General features: G+C 42.5%; 2 protein-coding genes across 4 annotated transcripts in view; one reads left to right on the top strand and one right to left on the bottom strand.

Moving 5' to 3' along the window:
* LOC124470080 (piezo-type mechanosensitive ion channel component 2-like) overlaps positions 1 to 23,877 on the top strand; it is a 180,005-nt gene that overhangs the window by 53,636 nt on the left and 102,492 nt on the right. The gene's annotated exons all lie outside the window — the stretch shown is intronic.
* LOC124470082 lies at positions 1,520 to 7,752 on the bottom strand. The gene is made up of 2 exons (XM_047023798.1): positions 6,294 to 7,752; positions 1,520 to 2,306 (listed from the first exon to the last, which is right to left on the bottom strand). Exon 1 carries the CDS (start codon positions 7,267 to 7,269, stop codon positions 6,355 to 6,357), a length of 915 nt encoding a protein of 304 aa, XP_046879754.1. The 5' UTR covers positions 7,270 to 7,752; the 3' UTR covers positions 1,520 to 2,306; positions 6,294 to 6,354.

The following is a 23,877-nucleotide window of genomic DNA, read 5'->3' as shown; positions in this document are numbered from 1 at the left end:
CCACAGTGTTGACTGGGGAGTCACACAGGGTGATGGGGGTGAGTGGGGCTGTGTTCTTCCTGAAGTCCACAACCATCTCCACTGTCTTGAGAGCATTGAGCTCTAGGTTGTTCTGGCTGCACCAGGTCACCAGGTTGTCTGCTTCCCACCTATAATCAGACTCGTCTCCACCAGAGATGAGCTCAATGAGGGTGGTGTCGTCTGCAAACTTCAGGAGTTTCACGGACGGATGACTGGAGGTGCAGCTGTTGGTGTACAAGGAGAAGAGTAGAGGAGAAAGGACGCAACCCTGGGGAGATCCAGTGCTGATGGACCGGGAATCAGAGACTTGTGTTCCCAGCCTAACGCACTGCTTCCTGTCAAACAGGAAGTCTGTGATCCACCTGCAGGTGGAATCAGGCACGTTCAGCTGGGAGAGCTTGTCCTGAAGCAGAGCGGGGATGATGGTATTAAAGGCAGAGCTGAAGTCCACAAACAGGATCCTGGCGTAGGATGCTGGGGAGTCCAGGTGCTGTAGGGTGAAGTGGAGGGCCATATTAACTGCATCGTCCACAGACCTGTTGGCTCTGTAGGCAAACTGCAGGGGGTCCAGTAGAGGGTCTGTGATGGCTTTAAGGTGTGCCAGCACCAGGCGCTCAAAAGACTTCATTACCACAGAGGTCAGGGCGACGGGTCTGTAGTCATTATGTCCAGTTGGCCTGGGCTTTTTGGGCACAGGGATGATGGTGGAGGACTTGAGACAGGCTGGCACATGGCATGTCTCCAGGGAGGTGTTGAAGATGTAGGTAAACACCGGAGACAGCTGGTCAGCGCAGTTCTTGAGGGTGGCTGGAGAGACAGAGTCCGGCCCAGCTGCTTTGCGGGGGTTCTGTCTCTTGAACAGTTTGTTCACTTCTCTCTCCTGAATGGAGAGGGTCGTCACTGTAGAGGGGGGGAGGGGGGAGGCCTCACGGGTGGAAAGGAGTTGTACAGGACTGTCCAATTGTCTTTCAAAACGACAGTAGAACTCGTTCAGGTCGTTGGCCAGACGAGAGTCGTTCGTGGAGTGGGGGGCTCTGGGCTTGAAGTTGGTGATCTGCCTGAGCCCACTCCAGACAGAAGCAGAGTCGTTAGCAGAGAACTGGCGCTTCAGCCTCACTGAGTACAGTCGTTTAGCCTCTCTCACTGCCTTGCTAAACCTGTTCTTCGACTCCTTGAAACTGTCCCTGTCCCCACTCCTAAACGCGGCCTCTTTGTCCAGCCTCAGCCTTCTGAGTTTAGCTGTAAACCAGGGTTTGTCGTTGTTGTAGCTCACCCTGGTGCGTGTTGGTATACAGCAGTCCTCACAGAAGCTGATGTATGATGTCACAGGCTCTGTGAGCTCATCCAGAGTATTGGAGGCAGTCATGAACATATCCCAGTCAGTACAGTCCAAGCACGCCCGCAGTTCCTCCATAGCCTCACTGGTCCACTGTTTCAATGTCCTCACAGCAGGCTTGCAGCGCTTAAGCTTCTGCCTGTGTGCAGGAATCAGGTGAACCATGGCGTGGTCTGAGTGACCCAGTGCTGCTCGGGGAACCGCATGGTAGACTCCCCCCCACGCTTTTAGTCAAGGCGGGTGGGTATCTAAGAACATAAGCAATGTTGCGAGAATCTTTTACTACTCTTAGATATCGAACAGTCTCAATTCTGTCTAGACATGAGAGTGTCACAGGACAATCTCCTTCCGTTATGTTGGTCGGGCCATATATTGCCACGCGCTGATCAGTCTGTTCCCTTGTGAGTCTCACCATCTGATATACTGTACGATGAGTGAGATACCACAAGAGTGGAGATAGGATCAGAGTGAGGATCAAGGCCAGCCCCATCATGGTACCTAATCTGGAACGGTTGCAGGATGTTCTTATGGTGGTCGGCGGTCCTACGTTGTCCCTCGGAGGTTGCTTGGTGACAACAGATGTGGGTGTATTCTCTGGAACGTGTATGTGCATTATGTATTTCGCCGGTGCAGTTCAGCGCAGCTTTCTTCGTACACTCTAGAACTGTGATGAGTCAGCGCAGCCCTACCGTGTAAGTGTGTGGCAGGTGTGCGGTTACTCGAGAGGCTCAGGAACCTTTCTGCAGTGATTGGCGTGGATCCAGGTCGCTCTTTCAGCCGTCTTTACAGCAGTGTGTGTAGTTAGCAGGATCTGGAACGGTCCTAACCACCTCTTCGATCTCCAGTTCTTCCTGCGCAGATCTTTCACCAATCACCAATCACCTGGCTTAAGGTTGTGTAGAGTACCTTCAGCTGGCTGGGGCAATGCGTCTTTTACCTGTGTAGAAATCTGAAAGAGCACAACCGACAAGTTTTTACAATACTGTAACATTGCATCCTCACAGAGAGAGGTGGAAGGTAAAGGCCTTCTCTCTGCATTCACCCCCAGTGTAGGAGGTCGCCCAAAAAGGATCTCAAACGGACTGAGATTAGTTCTGGTTCTCTTTCTCATTCTCATGTAGGTCAGTGCAATGGGTAGTGCTTTGGTCCATGAGAGACCAGTGTCCTCGCAGCATTTGGCCAGCTTCATCTTTAAGGTCCCATTCTCCCGCCCGACTGCTCCCCCACTGGCCGGATGGTATGCACAATGACGCCTCATGTCAATGCCTAGATATTCTCCGACCTGATCGAGAGCAGAGTTGACAAAATGTGCACCATTGTCGCTACTGACTTTTGCTGGTATACCCCATCTAGGAACAAGCTCAGTTAGTAGTGCTTTTGTAACAACATGGCTGGTGGCATGTTTTGCAGGGAAAGCTTCAATCCATTTTGACCATAAGTCTACCATTACCAAACAGTACACTTTTCCCTCAGATGGTGTTAACTCAATAAAATCCATCATGAGGTGTTCAAATGGCTGTGATGGGGGTGGATGTGCGGCCTGTGTAGTGGGTATGCCTCGTCCTACATTGTGGTTTGCACATATCATACATGACTGACAAAATCTCTGTGCATATGCTGTAAATCCCTTTGTGAACCACTGTTGTGTTAGCATACTTATCATCCCCGCTTTTGACGCATGGTCCCGCCCATGTGTCAATTTTGCAAAATGGGGAAAGAAATGTTTGGGAAGGCAGGGTTTTCCACACTCACTGCGCCACACTCCTTCTGTTAGTGTGCAGGCAGATGACTTCCACAGGGCTTTCTCCTGGGGGGTGGCGAATGACTGCGGCTGCGAGAGAAGAGGGAACTTCAGAAGAGGGAACCTCAGAGTTCGAGGCTTGTTCAGAAAAGAGGAATGAAGTGGTTGAAGCTTGAGCAGCCGCCTTAGCAGCTTTGTCAGCTCTGTTGTTCCCTAAAGACACAGGGTCACATGAATGGGTGTGGGCTTGACATTTACACACAGCAATTATAGATGGAAGGAGGATTGCATCCAACAGGACAGCGACTTTAGTGTGGTGAGAGATGGGTTTACCCAAGGAGGTGAGGAACTTTCTGTGTTTCCATAGGGCACCAAAATCGTGAACGACACCAAAGGCATATCGGGAATCGGTATAGATGGTAACAGATTTACCTGCAGCCAGACGACAGGCCTCAGTTAGGGCTATCAACTCAGCTGCCTGGGCTGAGAGGTGGCTGGGAAGAGAGCCTGAAACAAGAGTGTCATGTGCAGAACAAACAGCATATCCAACTTTGTTAACACTCGTAGAGGGGTCGCGAGAGGCGGACCCATCCACAAACAAAATTAAGTCGGGGTTGAATAATGGTGTTTTCAGGTCTGGGAGTGCAGGCCTCCTGGAGGGTTAGCACACAGTCATGGGGTTCACCATCCACAATTGTCGGTAAAAGGGTAGCAGGGTTAAGAACATGACAACGCTTGATGGTGATGTTAGGCATATTCAACAATGAGGCATTGTAACGTAACCACCTAGCGGCGGACAGATGAGAAGTTTTCTGTTTGAGCAAAATTAATGAAACAAGAAGGGTTAGAGGTGAATACCCGACCATGTCTCTTGATGCCATGACTGCTTTCTCTGCATTAGCCACAGCTCTCAGACAAAGCGGAAGTCCAGCTGCAACTGGGTCAAGTTTAGCAGAGAAATAAGCAACCGGACATTGCCCGCCCCCATACTCCTGCAGGAGAACAGAAGTCATGCACCCATTTTTCTCATCCACAGCTTGAATGAAAGGCCTAGTTGGATCTGGAAGAACTAGAGTGGGTGAAGACTGTAGGGTTAGTTTCAGTTCACAAAAACTGTCATACGCTTCCGGTGTCCATGTAACTTTGTCATTTGAGGAGAGGCTCTGGCCATGAATCAGTGATCTGAGTGGGGCCTCTAGGATTGCATAATTTTGAATGAACTGTCGACAGTAAGAACAAATTCCAAGAAATGACATGACTTGCTTTTTTGTAATGGGCTTTGGGATGTTTTGAATTGCTGCTATTCTCTTGGGAGAGAGAGATTTGCCCTCAGCTGTGATCACATGTCCCAAAAATGTTACAGACTCTTTAACAAACTGCAGTTTTGACAAACTGGCTTTGTGTTCTTCTGAGGCCAAATGTTTAAGCAAGGTGATGGTGTCTTTTCTGCACTGGTCAGCAGTTGGCGAGCAGGTCATGAGGTCATCGATGTAGGTCAGCAAAACTGTTCTTGGAGAGAGTTCAAGTGTCTCAAGGCTGGTCTTTATGGCCTCGTTGTAGATTGTAGGACTTTCACAGTAGCCCTGACATAACCTGGTGAAAGTGTAAGCCTTGCCGTCAAAGTTGAATGCAAACCAATACTGGCTGTCCTTATGAACAGGAACACTGAAAAAGGCATTGGCCAAGTCAACAACAGAAAAGAATCTTGCTGTGGGTGGGACTTGTGATAGAATGGTGTAAGGATTAGGCACGTGTGGAGCACGTGGCTGCACGGCAGCATTGACAGCTTGCAAGTCCTGAACAAAGCGCCACTCAGCAGGAAGGCCCACGTCACAAATCTTTTTAACAGGAAATAAAGGGGATCTGACAGGAGATGACTTACAAGGCACAATAACGCCAGCATTGAGCAGAGACTCAAAAACAGGTCTGATACCGGCAAGAGCTTCAGGTTTAAGTGGGTATTGTTTTCGACAGGGCCGGAAATCAGACTTTGGAGTGATAACCACTGGCTCACAGTTCTTGATCAAACCAACATGATACTTGCCAGTGGCCCACAAAGTTTTAGGAACTGAGTCAAGTGCTGGGTCAGGTGATAAATCAGACTGTGTCATTGTCAGAACAGGCAAGTGAACAGACTCCTTTACTATTTGTACGTGACGGACCACAGGCACATCAGCAAGGAAAGACTTCTTGAAACAATTCATAGTAAGAGAATAAGAAATGTTGGGGTCTGTTGTACTGACCCAGTCAGAGACCTTCAAGCATTCACCCAGAAACAGGCCCAAATCTCACCAAGACATGTCGGAACTCTTGACCAAAGAGACATGAGGAGTAGAATCACAAACATCAAAGAAACTCTGTTGATCTTGTTTTAACAATACTTCAGCAACACAACAAAAATCCATATAATACAAATTAACAATCTGCAAACTCTCTGATTTTACAGCCTGAAACCAGCCGGTTTCATAAACGGTATCTGCTCCAATACTAATATGAGAAGTACAATGCAAATCATCCGGCATCATAAAATCAACATGAACAGAGGAGACAAGTGACCTGGCTATCTCTAACAGTCTCCCCCCCTTTGGAGGGTCTGTTACTTTCCACTGATAGGCATACAGCAGATCTGTCTGACTTGAGAGTGCCATAGTACAAAAAACCTCTGATAATTCAGTAACCTTGATGCCCTCTGGTTTAGACAACAAACAAATACCCAAACGACACATCAAATCCCTACCCATCAGATTAATAGGACATAGATTTGATAACAAAAAAGAATGCTTCAAGGGGTCTCCGTTTGGAATGTTGCAGGGTAAGGGTACAGTAAGATTTTCTTTAACAACCTGACCTGAGGCGCCCATTGAATAAACAAAACGACCACTAAGCTTGGGCGAACTGGGGAACTCCTTTTAATGACTGAATTTGTGCACCTGAATCTACAAAAAAATGTAATGGAGCGTCCTGCTATCATCATGGTAAACTGAGGAAAACTCTTGTATGCTTCAGATGAATAAGACAAGTAAGTGGGTTGGGGTTCAAATTTTTCTGATAAAATTGAAATACATCTGGATACTAGCTGTCCCTCAGCATTATCAGCAAGCATTTCTTCATTGCAGCAAGCAAGCAAATCGTTATCGCAAATGGAATGTGTAGCAAGCAATTCTTCCTTGCAATGTGCAGGCGTGTGCAAGGTACCTTTTTCATGCTGCGTTGAGGCCAGTGGTCTGCGCTCAGCTCCCGTCTCCTGCCCTCTTAGTCAATCGGATGAATGAAAGCCGTTCTTCTGGTGGGAGAACTCATTCTTCTCCCCCTTCTTATTAGGACAGTCCCTTGCCCAGTGTCCTTTTACCCCACACTTGAAACAGGCATCAGGGTCTTTGTGGAAATGCCGACCCTTGTTGTCTCCTTTACCGCGCCCTTGTTCTCCCTTCCTGCCCTTCTTGTTGAAGCCGCCTTTGCCTCCATGTTGCTGGGATGCGGTCTGAAGAAGAGTCAGTGTGGCTTGATGAAGTTCCTTCTCAGCTTTGATGGTCCTCTGTTGCTCAGCCATCAGCTGAGCTTGGTTATGTCGGCTGTGTCGTCGTAGTTCATCCAAGCGGGCTTCCTCATAACAGACACAGGAGAGTTTGACGGCAGCAGCGATCTCTGGTAACAGTCCATTCAGAAAAGCAGAACAGAGATGGGTTTCCCAGGGTGTCATGTGGTCGGTGTTGTTGGGTCGAGCAATGCCGCTGTGGGTGGTGAAAACTTCTGTGAGGCGGTGCATGTAGTCGTCTGTACCTTCATCAGGTCTCTGTTTACATGCTGCTATTGCTGACATGTTCAGTCGAGTTGGAAAAGCTGTCTTTATGACAGTAGCAATGTCAGTGACTTTTCTCGCATACTGTGCATTGTCCGCATGTCCATATTCAATGTGAACACACCTGATGTCATCACCCACAAGGATGTTGGAGATCTTTGCAAAGTCTGTTGCCTTCATTTTTGTCCCTAACAGGCGTCTGAGTTCAGTTAAAGTGGGTCTGAACTCCCTACAGAACACAATCAATGCCTCAGCAAAGGCTTCTCCCGAGGTAGCAACGTCTGGGAGGTGTGAACTAGCTTCCCTAACGTCTGACACAGTCCACGGGCGAAAAACCATGGTGGGGCCGTCATGTCCCGCGACCTCCACCATGGGTTAGTTCTGTACTGGAAAGGCACTTAGTTCATCGTCTGAGTCCGGAGGCAGTGGTGTGTTTTCTGCGCGGCGGTTGACAGGCGTGGTGGAATCGGCTGCCTGGACAGAAGTTGACTTCCCCTGTCCATACATCTGGCCCGATCGGGTGCGGTTAGTTGGAGAAGAGAGTTCCTCTTTCTGTGGCTGAAGAAGGGCCTCTCTCAGCGGTGGGGGTTGTCGTTGGCTTTGTGTGTGGTCTGGTCGTGGAGCTGAAGGAGGGCAGGAGGGCAGGAAATCCAGGTCCGGGCGCAGCCTCGTGGCACTCAACTGTGGGTACAAAGCAGAAGACATGTGCGAGTGCGTGTGCGCCGGCATGTATGGTGGACATTTCCCTATTTCTTCATCCTGACATTTTTCTGGTTCACTTTTCAATACCTTCTGAAGTCTGGATCTCTCCCTACGGTCAGACTCTTTGTTCCACAACTCAAAACATTTCTTGTGTTTTTCAAACATTTCTAAATCTTTCATATTTACATTACATTTTACATTTATTCATTTAGCAGACGCTTTTATCCAAAGCGACTTCCAAGAGAGAGCTTACAAAAGAGCATAGGTCACTGATCATAACAACGAGATAGTCCCAAACATTGCAAGTAGCCAAAACATGAAGCATACATTGTGAAAGGCTAAACAAGTGCCAAAGGGAAGACCCATAAGAGCATGCAGTTATACAAGTTACAGATTAAACAACATGAACCACAAAAGTGCAGGACTGTACCTGTAGAAGAACAATCAACAGTAAAATAGTCAACAGAAAGTGAAATCATATTCACTTTCTTTTTTCCTCTTAAATCACTTTCTTGTTCCATCAATTTCTTTCTTAATTGACTCAGCTTGTTTGTACTAAAGGATCCGTTTACAGGAAAACCAAACTTTTCTGACCAGACATGCAAACAGTCCAGGCTCTCTTCACCATATCTCTTCCTCATCTGGTCCACTATAGGACCCTCAACAGGTCCAACCTGTTTACTTTTCTTTCCCATCCTTACTTTGATGGGCAGTGCACTGATCTTTCAATACAGACGTCTCTGTAAGGTCTGGTTCGTTCTTTCCACAACAAGAATAAAGGAATTCTTCCCCAGGAAGAGTCTGGTTCGTACCTTTTCCACAACCAGTAAAGGAAGTGAGGTACACATATAATCAATGTCCATTTTAAATTTAAGAAAATAATGTATCACTGGGTAAATCCTGTGTATAATTTTAAAAGATACTTCCTTAACTTTGTTTGTAATTAGATAATGATTAGGTACAAGCCAAACCTTTTTCCAAATAATATTGTCTGTTAAACGATTCCAATAAGAATAAGTATAAGGCAAAGATACAGAGTCCCTTTTAAGTAACTCTTATGGATTTATTACGTGAGTTAAAAGAGAAACAAATGTTACCTTCATAAGAGTTTACTATAGTAGCTGGGGACCAGTGTGGAATGTCTATTCTTTTCCCGTCTAAACAACATACACACTTTCGAAGATATTGCACCAAAAACTCTAGCATAGGCCCTTGGTGTTACAGGAATCTCATAATGTGCCAGAAACTCTTCATAAGTGTAAAGTAAATCATCTTCATTAAATAGCTGATCTACTAACACAATGCCATTATTAAACCAATGTTTCAGAAAAAAAGACTTGCATTTATATATGATGTCCTTATTGTTCCAAATATAATACTTATGAGGTGAAAAGTTATGTTTGTAAATCATAGGCCATGACATCAATATTTTATCAATATCTTTATATGGTTTTATTTAGATGCAAACCCATAGCCGCATAAGTCAGTTTAGAGATACCCTCTGCCTTTGTAATTAAAACTCTGCCTCTTAAAGAAAGATCTCTCGTAAGCCACTGATTTAATTAGGGCTCCTCCGTCAGGAAGACCCTAATTGTAAATGTTGGTAATATTAGGGTTCCTCCGTCAGGAGGAAACCTATTGTTTTCGTTAGTTTTATTATTATTAGGTTCCTCCGGTAGGAGGGAACCTATTGTTATTGTTGGTATTCTTCTTATTAGGTTCCTCCGGTAGGAGGGAACCTATTGTTATTGTTGGTATTCTTATTAGGTTCCTCCGGTAGGAGGGAACCTATTGTTATTGTTGGTATTCTTCTTATTAGGTTCCTCCGGTAGGAGGGAACCTATTGTTATTGTTGGTATTCTTCTTATTAGGTTCCTCCGGTAGGAGGGAACCTATTGTTATTGTTGGTATTCTTCTTATTAGGTTCCTCCGGTAGGAGGGAACCTATTGTTATTGTTGGTATTCTTATTAGGTTCCTCCGGTAGGAGGGAACCTATTGTTATTGTTGGTATTCTTATTATTAGGGGCCAAGCAGCGAAGCTGCTTTGGCTTGTACCTAATCATTATCTAATTACAAACAAAGTTAAGGAAGTATCTTTTAAAATTATACACAGGATTTACCCAATGATACATTATTTTCTTAAATTTAAAATGGACATTGATTATATGTGTACCTCACTTCCTTTACTGGTTGTGGAAAAGGTACGAACCAGACTCTTCCTGGGGAAGAATTCCTTTATTCTATTCAACCTAAACTTTGTCAATCGGTTCATGAAAATAATTCATTTCAGCCTAGACCGTACAACGGATGTAACGTTAAATCGAATTCAACCAACGCAATCGCTACAGTACCAAGACGAACAGTCTAGTATGTAGTACAATCTGCCGGGGCAGCTTCTCCACACAGGGCTTATCGCATTCTGCCTTGTTACTGACAATGATCGCTACCACTGACATTTTTATGAATGAGGGATTTCCCCCTAAATAAATGTCAAGCTTATTTACGTTTTGGGGGGCATATTTTCAGTTAGCAGATGGTACTATTTGAATCGCGATTCCATCTGAGATAGCTACTGCTGGTACAGTACAGTAACGTTTTTTAAAAGAAGCTTATTAATCAATGCAATGAGTAGGCTACTAATGCCTGAAAATATCACGAGAAGGGAAAAACTTACAATGATGTTTAAATCATAGAGATTAGGTCATTTTTTACACCAGTATATTTAGCCAATTTAAAACCTGCATGTAAGTAGCCTAATGTGTCACATTAAAGAGTTGTCTTAATAACAAATAGCCAGCTAGACCATATACTAGACGCCCAGCAGAAGTTTGTAGCCATATAAGGCCTATCTATATATATAGGCTACTTGATTTGGCTGCAAGATTCGCTGATTTTGGGTGTCCAAGATATGAAGGATTCTGATCTGTAGCAACAGTCTAGCCATGTAGCTAAGCCTTCTCCGGGAAGAGTGGATTTTCGAAGTCTGGAAGAGAAATTCAGGCTAGTGCTACTTGCCCCACTGCACTGGACAAGTTATTAAACCTCAAATAAAATGAAATGCAATGTTAGGCCTACTTCACGTTATGTGCCACTCATTAGGCTACGTCTATCGATTTTATTTGACCGAATTCTGCATCAGTAAAACACCAAAAAAGTGTCTTCGTCCCAAGATCTCTACAAACCGGCTAATTCAATCAAGCAGCGCTGCAAGACCCAGTGAAATTTATATCCTAGCTAGCGGTTTAGGCTGAAATGAAGTATTTTCATGAACAGACAAAGTTTTGACATTGACAAAGTTGAGGCTGTGGCAATGAAGTTAAGTAACAACTTTGTTGCAGGAGCATTCTTTGTCTACGTTGCGAGCTAACAGTGTCCGGTAGGCTTCTTCGCTATAAATAATGATGTCGCTATAAATAATGATGTTAAACCGAGACCATAAGCCCTCCAAGAAAATGTAAGGTCAAAGAAACAAAAGAAAGGTTTGAGGTTACTCTGAAAAGTATCAATACTAATGTAATAATACAACTCCTAAAATTCTTTTCTAACTAGACTCCTCTATCTCGCATAATGAAACATAACGTTTTTTAAGTAGTCTAATCAATAAGCCTGCGCTTGCCATCATTACTCAAATTATGCCATTCAGGGCGGTAAAATTACTAAATAGGACGCAAGTGTCTCAGAAATAATAGAGAGCTATTTGTTTTCAAGGCCAACCAATGGGAATATTGTGAATAAAAACAACACAGACACAGGGAGCAAATAAACAGGCAGATGTTAGCCTTGCATTTTTTGAAAAAGAAGAAGCGGGAAGCCAGCTAGTATATAATAGGCAGATGTTGGATGTTGGATCATATCACACCATGGAAAACCAAAGTCGTCCCCACGTCTGGATCGTTGGCAGCTCGTTGATCTACTGGCTTGCGCGGCACGCGGAGGAGGTCGGACTGTACCCCGACCTTGCACTGGAGTACCGACCCGACGGTGTCCACCTTGATCACGTTGGAAACAATGTGTTCTTGGGAAACATCCAAGACGGTCTCCGACGACTCTTGTGCTAGCCACAGCACACACAACAACGGCTCTTTTAAGAGCCACCCATAATGTAAAAAAAAGAGCAATTAGACCGTTCAAAGTGCCGTTGTAATTTTACAACCATGGGGTCTTACAGGGTTAAATGGTACCATCTTTACATCTTTGCGGCGTCACGTAGGCTAGGCATTGCGAGGTCAGCTCACGGTGTAGGCTATACGGTAGGCTACTCCATATAGCGAGCAACTCTACATTCATACGTCTCTGAGCTTGCTTTAAAATAACAGAAAACATTAATATATTGACGTTGATAGGCTACATTTAGATGCTCTTATGAGTCAAAACGTCCTACCATTTGAGAAATACGGTCCTACACATAATTAGACAAATGCAATATTAGATGTCCCATAGCCTACAACCTCATAACCAGGTGCAACAGTTGCCTCGAGAGGATTAAGGAGTTGAAGAAGCAGATGCTGTGTCTTCCTCTAGTTGGGCAACCAACAAGTTGTTTATATCTGATTACAATTTAATAAGTTACCTAGCGCTGCATCTTCATGAGCTACATTTGGCCTCCTCCTTACCAGTATCACCTATCCTCCATCTGAGTGATACATGTAATTTTTACAAAATTATTATCAAGGGAACACAATGGTCAGAACTGCAGTCATACATTTAAATGCTTTTTGAAATATTTAAACACCAGGAGACTATGGGCAGCTGGGGCAGCCGCAAGCACACCCTCACAATTTCCCCAGAAATTGTATGCTCTCTAGTTATTATTCTTGTACCATGGAAGTCAATGGCAGCCCCTAGAACCTTTCGACAACTTTTTGAGAAATTTGGCACACTCATTAAGGACAGTTACTTCTATACTTACACCAAGTTTCATGTCTCCCATTAGACCACTCTAGCGCCACCAATGGGTCAAAGTTGGACTTGTGTTTACACACGCAACTTTTGAGCCGTATGGTCGATTTTCAAAAATGAGGTACCATTGGATTCCCTGGATCAAGACGAGTTCAACGCACACCATGGCGTCAATTTCCGGTTATATATATTTTCCGCAATTTCCGGTTTGATCAAAAACCTTTGAAAGCCTACTCCTCCTACAATTCTTGTCAAATCTTCTTCAAAATTATCATAGATGATCTTCAGACCAAGCCTCACAAAAGTTACCGAAAGGAATTTTGATCCTCACAACCGTTTGTCCGGTACAACCAATCAAATTCGGCAACAAAGCAACTAAACAGGAAATTGGATCAAATCTCAGCAAATCTTTGAGATATCAAAACCAAAGTTGGTATATCGGTGGACGACACTACATCATGTTACCATGTGAAAAATTGACTTAATATTTTAAAAAAATACTGATATAAAGCAAATCAAATTTATCGCTAACGCTAAAATAATGCTTTACACATCCACCGGTCTAAAAGGGATACTCTGATACTATCACTAGTTCATATGAAGACTCTTGAGAATGTTGAGTATTCAAATCTGAAAAAAAGTTGAATGTAAGGTGAAAAGTAGATTTTTAGTGAATATTTTAAATATACATGCTTGGCTAATTTCAGAGCTCCTTGGAAAAATCCTCTCTCCCCTCCTCCTGCCCGCGCGTGCTCCTAATCCTCACGCACTCAGCCTTCCCTTACACACGCATGGGCTTGGCAAGACGCACACGCAACATTTCAGGAAAGTGTGGGCTGACCAAGCCCCCACTCATTCCTTAGTCTCTAGCAAAGGCCTTGTGGATCTTGTGATCTTGGATCTTGTGGATCTCTTAACAAAAGCTGATCTTTTTGGTATTGCATTTCCGATTTTGTATGCAATGGTAAAAAGTTATACAAATCCTGAAACATTGATATATATAAATATGTATATATATATATATAAAAATCTTTATTTCAGACGCCAAGTTCCATATAAAATAACAGACATAGAGCTATAAAAAAGAGAGTAAAACAAAAACATAAAACATAGATAATACAGTGCATAAAAAGTATGAAGACTTTTGTGCCAATGTCGTCTTAAGTTCCAAGTAAATCGATAGCAGCTCTTTAGAGGGTTGACCAGAACCTCTACTATTCAGTTCTCAGACTTGTCCAGTCGACACATGAAACCATACATCAGTTGTCTCAAGAGTGCCTTACAGGTTGGTACGTGCTTAGACACAAACAACTGACTAGCACTATGCCACCTAGGCACATTAAGTAGCAATCTAAAAGCATCATTGTAGGCTACTTTCAGTAACTGTAGACTCCTTTTCCTGTACATAGACCACAAATGAGCAGTGTACAATGGTGTTATGTAGGTTCTAAACAGGGAATATTTAACTGAATCTGAGCACATAGAAAACTTCCTTAATAACATACTGGCCTGAGAATACATTTTACAGCGCTGTCGATATGTATCGTTGTCATCTGTCCAATCATCAGAAATGACATGGCCCAGATATTTTATTTCCTCACAAACACCAAGGGGACTGCCAGATAAATAAAAGGTAGGGAAGGTTAATTTCCTGTCCTGATTACTTCTGACTATCATTATGTGGCTTTTCTTTGCATTATATTTTATATCATCTATCAATCTATGCCATATTGAGAGCACACCCATAGCATCTGTTGCAACAGGCTGAGTAGTACCAGATCATCTGCGTACATCAGATGATTGACAATAGATTCACCAACAAGACAGCCAGTATTTGTCTTATTCAGCTGGCTTGATAAGGCGTCCATATACACATTAAACAAAAAGGGAGATAAAATTCCTCCTTGTCGAACTCCGTTGCCAACATGGAAAGGAGCTGATACAACATTGTCCCGTTTAAAATGAAAAGTTTGATTGGCATACCAGAACACCAAAATCTTCACAAGAGGTTTAGGGACACCTCTCGCTAGCAGCTTCATAAACTGTTTTTCATGACAAATTCGATCGAAAGCTTTGGAAGCATCAATAAAGCGTAAAAATACAGATGAATTAAGACTTGTGTACCTGAGTCAATCTCCTTCAGAGCATAGATACAGAGATCAGTACCATGTTTTCTTTTAAAACCAAACTGATACATTTCCAATTTCAATAAAATAATTCTCTCAAACACTTTAGACAAGATACTGGCCAATGCAATGGGTCGATAGTTGTCTATGCTGTTCAGTTTACCAGCCTTATCTTTAACAACAGGCACTAACAGTACTGACATAATAGAGTTTGGTAGAACACCATGAACCATAATTCCAGTGAGACACATGGCTAGTAATGGACTGAGTCTATAACTGGCATTTTTTAGATGCTCTGCAGAAATGCAATCCATACCACAAGCTTTGTTGTTGTCTAGCATGTGGATGGCATCATAAATATCTACTGATCTAACTATCAAGTCTGCAGAGATACCTTTATATTAATTATCAATTCTCACTGTGTTACTTTTAACACAATTAAATAGTTTACTGTAGTGCTCACGCCATAGATCAGCAATCTTCTCTGGACAACTAACCCACTCGATATCAGAAGGGAGGGGAGTTCTGTTATTATTTATGATCTTGACCTCCTTCCAGAAGTCAGTAAGATTGTTATTCTGCATCTTTCTGGCCAGCGAGTCTGCTCTCATTGTGTTTTCATTTCTCTTATTAAAACGAGTGCATATTTAAATCTAGCATTTGTCGTTTTTTTGTTATCAAGCAGCACTCCCTGTCTGGGTCTGCCTGCCTCTGACCAGACTCTAAAGGCTTCTCTAGCAACAGCATGTTGCTCAGACACAAACTCATTCCAGCCAGGCCGTGTGTTAGGGACCTTACTCTTGTGATTAATAAAAGGTTCACTGGAAGCATAAAGACATTTGACAATATCATCATACATGCCACAGAATTTTTCAGCATGATGTTTATCCTTGCAGTTCATATCCGTGCACATTAGGGCATCCCTAGGCAATTCAACATCACTAAGTAAGCTGTCAGTTAATAGAGAATATCTGTGCATAATCTCTTTGGTCAGTTTTGACCAGTCCAGTTTTCTTGACGGAGCAGCATTACCCTTGTTGGCCAACAAGGGTACACTCTCAACATTTAGCAGCATAGCAACTGGTATGTGATCAGTGGTGGCCAGCCCATAACATATCTCTATACTTTCCAGTGAGTCATGAGCATCGACTGTGGTCACAATATGGTCTAGCCAGGAAGTTGTGTGCCACGCTTTACTTACATAGGTAAAACTTGTATCAGGCAATAACGCTTGATATGATTAATTTAGTTTCATTACAGAACTGCTGCAGATGTTGTGCGAATAAACACTTATCTGACATGTCAGCATTAAAATCACCCATGACATCGACACAACATGAACTATTGTCCTCTATAAAGGACTGAATAATAGCTAACCTGTTCTGAAATTCATCCTCATGGTCATAGGATTCATATGGGGTGTACACATTTAAAATAGTACATTTATTTACTACCGTTTACCGTTGGGTCATATTTTATGTTCCACAGTATAGCTACACCACCAGCTATCCTCCCACGAACCATTCTCATGCTAAGATCGGTAGTGGACTTTCCAGCACTATGAAAGTTCTTGTGTAGGGAGTTCAATTTGTCCGGATCTTGCTTGGCCATCCAGGTTTCTTGAAGGCAGACAATGTCACTCTCGTCCAGCAATGTGTCCACCACCAAACGTCTTGATCTATCAGAAGCAGTATGTTCTACTCGGAGGCCACAAGCGTTGTAGGATACAACCCGCATTAATGATCTACCACAGACCCATCAGGGCAGCTGGCCGGTGTGTCTGTCTCCCTGGTCTCTACAGATAGGCCTACATTCACCCCAGCATCATGACTGAGCTGAAGCTCAGTACCCTGAGAGCGGGGGGTTTGCTCTGGTCTAGCTTTTTTGAAAGTATAGACCAAGAGTAATTACCACACCATTACCCATAGGCGGCGCTACATTCCATGCCCTAAAGCACAAAGATACAAGGCTTTCTGGAATGGATAGGCTAATCCAGCCCCCTCCCTTCACTCCTTGGGTTGAAATAAAGGCCCTTGTGGATCTTGATGGTAGTGCATTTCAGATTTGGTATCCCATTGGTAATTCTGCAGCATAGATTTTTCTATACAGTTACAATTTGTCAAGAATATACATTTGTCAATAGTTCGCAATGTTTGGAGGAATCCGCCATTACTGCTTGCAGTTATATTTATTATTATTCCTCTTCTCCTTGCGCAATAATAACTCAACTTGGTATCGGTAACTAATTTTCTAATTTGGCGATGATCCGAGTGGGTACCCCCACACCAACTATGGGCCACATCAGACCATAGGAAACGCCCAAAATGTCAGATTTTCAGAGTGATTGCATTTCCACCCCATTGCTCCAATTCTTCTGAAACTTGATGTGCATGCCTCATTTTTCATGAGGAACAAAAAATCTTCAAGGACCCATGAGGTCCGCCATGATGGATTTTCCTGTACAGTGATAATTTGGGAAAACATTCAAAATTCCTCTTCTCTTGAACTAAAGGTCTAAGTGACTTGAAATTTGGTACATATATGTATCATTGACGTATTTAAATTTTTTACTTAAGGCAATTGAATAAAATACAAAATGGCTGAAAGGTGTGTATTTATGTAAATGTCCACATTAATTACTTTTTTTGTGTTACTAAATCAAATGTCATTTTGAATGATGGTTTTTCAAACGTAATAGGCTTTAAGGTGACATCACTCTGACGTACCGTACACAATTTCACCTTGGTATGTCAAAATATGATTGAATTAGAGCTGTTTCAACTTTCGCTTACCACAGGAGAAACAGCTTACTTTTTTTAGACAGGAACTGAACGTGAAACTATTCAACACTGGGCTGGGACGGCGACCTGCAAAGTCTAAGATCGTAGGATCGAATCCAGCTACAGTCATTTAGCTTGTCTTAAATTTGAATATATGCTTAGTTAAACAGGATGACATCGTTCTGAAGTACCATGCGCAATTTCACCTTGATATGTCAAAAGATCATTGAATTACAGCTGTTTAAACTTTGGCCGAATCGAACAATCCATGATGCAGGAGAAACGGCTTTCTTTTTTTATACAGAAACTGACCATAATTTCTCAGCATTGCAGGTAGCTCAATGGGTTGAAAAGTTGTCCTGCAAAGTGCAAGGTCACAGGTTCGAAACCAAGCACAGTCTTTTGGCCTGTTTTAATTGATTACTTGTTTAGTTAAACAGGCAGACATCCTTCTGAAATACCATGCGCAATTTCAAGCAATTTCACCTTGAAATGTCAACCGTTTCTTAACCTTTGTCCCAAAGCTGACCAAAAACTAAAACTCATATCATGCAGTCAGCACCCTTGGGTACCCAGCATGCAGTGCGGCATGTCAAAAAACACAAAGACTTGTGGAAAATAGTTTGGTTACAAAAGCCGTGCGAGGGATTTCAGTTGTTGTGTTTGTTCAGTTGGATGTTTGTAATGTTATTGTTGGTTATTTATAATAATCTTGTTGGTCACCTTGATTGAGTATGTTGTGTAGTTTAATCGGACCAGAGAATCGGCTGCTATACAGTCACCGACTATTCTCGCAAGGAGCTGAATATGAGTGCTGCCCTAGCCCAGTTGCCCACATGACTATTATTAATTCTGCATTGACTGAGAGTCTGGAAAGAGATCAACTCAAGAAGAGTTTCAATATCCTATAAAAAGTTAATACTCAGCCCTTCCTAATTATACAGTTTCAGCAGTTGGTGTATAGCAGAGTGGCTAGAGAGACTGACTTGTTACCTTATGCTCATGAGTTCAAATCCCCGTTCAGCCTATTGTTGATGGCCAAACATGAAGTCGTTTTGCTCTCTTGTTGTCCAAGTCTCGATCTTCTACAGTGTACATGTTTATAATATTTTTGCCATTTTGCGGAGGAACCCGCATCGCTGCTTGCAGCTATATTTTCTTTTTAGTTTTTTCAACAATAGGTTTGAAGTTCAGTAAAAAATGTTTATGTTGATATTTTGTAAAAACTATTCCCAAATATTGATCCTCATTTTTAAGAGGAATACCACCGTAAGACGTTTCAGAACAACCTTTGATCGCCATAAGCTCACATTTAGCCAAATTCAGGTATACACCAGACGCCCTTGAAAATGTATTGATCAATTCAGTGGCCACAGAAATGTGGTTTCGGTTCTGAATGAAAAGTGTAGTGTCATCGGCTAATTGGGTTATTTTTTATCTCCCTACCAGCGATAGTGGTACCTTTTAACGGGCTTGATTTGATATGAGAAGAAAGAAGCTGACTCTAATGGAAAGATCGGACACCTTGACGTGCACCCCAATTTTTTAACTGTCCATCGTAATTTCGGAGAGCTACGAAGAGCTACGGAGACTCCCTTGGCTGTGATTGACCAGTGTTAAGAACCGCTTGCGTCAGGGGCGGGGGCAGGGTTGTCGTGATAAACAGGACGAACAGAATCCTTTGACCTTTGCATTGTCATTTGCACATTGAATTGCCATTTGAATAAAGAGTCGACAAAACCGTGTCAATATGAAATGCAATGCAATGTAATAAGTGTCAAAATTGTATTCAAAATAATACAAACTGATTTGCGGATTGCATTGTCATTTGCACATTGAATTGCCATTTGACAACTGCTTTCCCATTTGAATTGCGGATTGCATTGTCACTTTGTGCATCGAATTGCCATTTGACAAATGCATTTTCTTTTGAATAAAGAGTCTAATAAACTTCCATAGTGAACATTAGCGCATGTTACCGCCCCTCTCCTCCTCATTAGCATTTAAAGCTACAGAGACAGAAACAGCGCGTTTTGAGGAAAGCTAATTGTGGGACTGCTCGTAGTTGCTGTAATTATGCATCAAGGCTGAATTTCGGGAAAGATACTTCAGATAAAGTAATAGGGAACCACTAAGGCCTATATAAAAGCATCCAAAAACAGCATATCATGTGACCTTTAAGTACTAGGTATTAACATAGAAAGTAAATGTATATTTTGTGTTTTATTGGGTATTACCCAAGATCTTTTTTATAGCGACACTTGCTTTCTTGTCTTGCCCAGATACTACGGTAATAGATGTTATAAACATTCAAATTGAATCCCACAGCATCATCACAGTCCTTTTAGCCTGCTTTGTTTTCACTTGGTCCAACTGCACCTTAACACTGATGAGGTGGATGGTCTAGCTCCCTTCTCAGATGAGGCTGTACCATAGTTTAACATTATATACATAACATTTTGTGGTGTAAGGTTTTGTGGCTTGTGTGTAGAGTTCAGCAAAAATAGCCAATAGTTCAAAGTTAGTAATATACCCACAATTCCACCCAATCTGCAACTTCTGGATGATAAGTTTGTGTTCCAAAAAAACTAAGATGGAACATCCAATAAAACCAAAGTGATATGCACACTCTGCGGGAAGACGTTATCGCTCTGGATAAGAACGTCTGCTATAATACCAGCCTAAAGTAACCTATGCCACCTCAACGCGAAGAATGCGTTGGTCGGCGAGGGGAGTTCAAGTAGAATGCGCCAAACCACCCTCACTGAACAGCGTAGGGCCCTCACTAAGTCTGCCTTACCCCTTTTCCACCAACGCGTTTTGGGTGCCGGTTCGGAGCCGGTGCCTAATCGCGAACCAGTTCTTCCTCTTTCGACAGACTGGCAACCGGAAAAGTGGTTCGTACGTCGTTCGTACGTAGTTCGCAACGAGCACCACTTCGTAGCTGGTCTAGTTTACGAACCAACAAAGAACCGCTTGGGGCGGGGTTACCGTGACCAACAAAACGCTTTGGCCGCCATTGCTCTAAGTTTTTACAATTCATATTTCAGCTAAACGGTACTGGTAAATCAGAATCTGAATGAAAATGTATCGAGAAGTGGGCAGTGTAGTTGCTGAAAATGTGCTTTTTTTATTGATGAAACTGCTAATTTGTAAATTTGCTCCGACTTACTTCGACTCCAACGAAACGTCCGCCATTGTTGATGTTGTGTTTGGCGCTACCGCACTAGCGTTGCTGGGAAATATGAGACGTATACAGTGACGTAATGACGTGGCTCTGTGGTGGCTCTCGCCCGTGGAAAAGCAAACCGGTTCTTAGTAAGCTCCATTCTCAAACCAGCTCCGAACTGGCTCTAGCACCAGCTCCGAACTAGCTCCCGGTTCACTTTGGTGGAAAGGGGGTACCTGTGACAAGGTGACTAGCACAGTTGCCAAATGTATTGCAAAAAGCTGTAGACCGATTTATATTGTTGAGGACGAGGGGTTCACCAAAGTTTTGCGAGTGGCAACGGGTGACTCGAGCATACCGCAAAATCTAAGACGCACACTCATGACAAAAATTCTGAAAATCGGTAATATGTAATTAATCATGATTAATCCACAGAAACCTGTGATTAATTTGATAATTTTTTTTAATCATTTCACAGCCCTACTTTATTGCCAACTGCAATGTCCTGCACACAGACAAAGCTAAAGTCAAATGATTTTCATTTATATTGTTATTGTGTAGTTGGTGCTTCACATTCTTATTCAATTAGTTTTGAGTATAATGTACTGACGCAAAAACACAATGTTTAAAAGATTGGTACCAAGGTGGTAAATACTTACATAATTCGAAGTAGTTACCCATTAACTAATTACTAACGTGCTGGTTATTACTGGGTAATTTTCACTGGTCCTAAAGACAGAAGACAAAACGTAGTATTTACCTGTAAACTTATAAATATTACTATTTAAATACCGCTGGTAGTAAGTTGGTAACTATGGGAGATATGGTAAATTATAATGTGATATTGGGTAATTACCACTGCTACTAAGTAGGTAAAGACGGCCAAGCTCCAGCAGAATTACGAAGAAAATACTATTACCCATTAATTAATGGGTAATAGTAATGGGGGGGGGGGGGGGGGGGGGGGGGGGGCGCTGTTCATACATCTCGCCTAGGGCGCCGAATGTGCTAGGACCGGCACAGCCAGTTACCTACGGTTTATGTCGGCAACAGTCCACGTCTAATGACAATATAAGATAGTACTTCTCATTAAAATACCTTTTCAGATACATTTATCGATGATGGCCTCATTTACTTGGCTGGTATACCTACCTCCGCGGGAAGAGTTTTCCTCTACTATCATGGTAAATCTTCTTGGATACTGGGTATGTTCTTGCGCATGTTTGGACTATTTACTCAGTAAGTAATCTGAAACTGGACTGTAAAAGGAAGCCGTGTTTGTTTCCATGGTGTTACCAGGCTCTTGCCATTATCCTTTGTAAGCGAATACCACTTTGTCAACGTTGCCCTTAGTATGAACTTGTACTATACGTTCCAAGGCGATACTAGGTAAAACATGGCTATGTACTCAGTAAGCAATCTAAAACTGGACTGTAAAAGGAAGCTGTGTTTGTTTCCGTGGTGTTACCAGGCTCTTACCATACACTTTTCAACTGTTCATTCCCTTCTCCATGCAATAAACACAAACTTGGATTATGTTACTAAGAAAAACATGACATTTCACTCTGTAAATTGTAACATTATTTTAAATTAAAGCACTGTTTCCTACACTGTTTCCCATAACATGAACAAATACAAAGGTTAAATCACTATTTCCCCAATGATGGCAGTCCAAGCTATGTGCTCTTGTCGACATTTAGTTTTCGGCAGAGGGTCATGCTCCTGGTGTGCCGAACACGATAGCGGTGGATAGCATCCTCTGGACTGTGAACTACAGAACAAAATTAAAATATACATGTTAGCAACGTGGACGAGCAACCAGGGGCCTGTTCCATAAAGCGAGTTTACTGAATAAGCCAGACTTATGTCAGTTTGTCAGACTCATTTCTAGTTCATTCGGTTCCATAAAGCTAGCTCAACGTAGTTTGAACTTGGTTACTATGGCAACTTAGGCTGCGAAACTAGTCTGGTCAGGGTCAGACTAACTGTCAGGCTTAGCGTGACTTGGTGCTTAACCAGACGTTCCTGTAACACTGACCCAACGGGAAGACGATAATTTACCACGTATATTCTCATTTTCTTATTCTCATCTGTTCAACATTGATAGAAAATCAACATAAATAGCCTACAAAGGCCACACCATTTAGCCTAATGCATTAAACAATGATGAACAATGCTTTGATAGGCCACGCACCATAGCCGTATGTATGGATGTTAGTTTGTGATTTAAAATGTTTAGGCATCAGGCATAGGCCTATATCTCAATCTAAATTATCCGAGTATAATTATCATAGCAATATAATTGTTAACAGTAGCCTACAATTGCAAAACAAATCTAAATCCGCCCTCCATTTCCCCGACTCAAAACCCATGTTAAAAAGTTAGGCTACTGGATAATGTTTTAATTAATAGTAGGCTATTTATTTTAAACAATGTCAAAAAGTCAATTTAGATTAGTTTAGAGGGTATTTTTTTATCAACGAAGGTCTAAAAAGGTCCTCAACCTACGCAGCCTATCGTTCACCACGTCAATCATGGCGTGTCATTTTACTTTGATTGAAGCGGTGGATGAGGGAGCTGTCATTCTACACGATTTAAAGGGAACGTTCTTTCTGGAAGAAGTTACGTGGCCGTGTGCATTACTTTTGCCGTGGTGGATTGTATGATCCATGTTTTACCTCTCGGGCTGTTAAAAAATTGGGTGCATGCGCAATTAGCTTGACTACGTAAATCTGACTTGAATTAGTAGGACTGCGTGAGCTGAAATGGGCCTTTATGGAACCGCTTAAGCCCCGCTTGACTAATTAAACTTATTCAAGTCTGGTTTAGGACTTTAAGTCTAGGTTTTTTGAGCGGCCTTTATGGAATAGGCCCCAGGCAATGTCGACTGCTACAGTTACATAATATTGTTGTAATGCCACTTGTGCTAGCTGACTCTAGAGCAGGGGTGGGCAAACTTTTGGACTCGCGGGCCACAATTGGTTCAAAAATTTGACAGAGGGGCCGGTCCAGGAGCAGATCGATGGAGTGTTTGTGTGAACTAATATAAATGACATATAAAAGCCACTACATAAAAGGTTTTGGCATTTAACAGGTAGCAAAGCATAAATATGCAAGGGTTATTGTACGAATATTTTATTATTAATTATTTATTATTATTGTCATTATTTCCAAATGATTTTTTTCCATAACAGTATTGAGAAACTCACTTTCATTTTTAGTGGGAACAGTGTTGTTGGTCTCCCTTTTTTGCCAGTGCATCAAAGTCTGGAGTTAGTTTTGTAGTGGATTTTCTCAGGATAG

This window comes from Hypomesus transpacificus, chromosome 8 (assembly GCF_021917145.1).
Source record: "Hypomesus transpacificus isolate Combined female chromosome 8, fHypTra1, whole genome shotgun sequence".
NCBI lineage: Eukaryota > Metazoa > Chordata > Actinopteri > Osmeriformes > Osmeridae > Hypomesus > Hypomesus transpacificus.
This window is presented reverse-complemented; position numbering and strand designations above follow the sequence as displayed.

What these genes read in the sequence shown, in the direction of transcription:
- LOC124470082 (XM_047023798.1), bottom strand. Translation starts at nt 7,269, where the DNA reads ATGGTGGAGGTCGCGGGACATGACGGCCCCACCATGGTTTTTCGCCCG.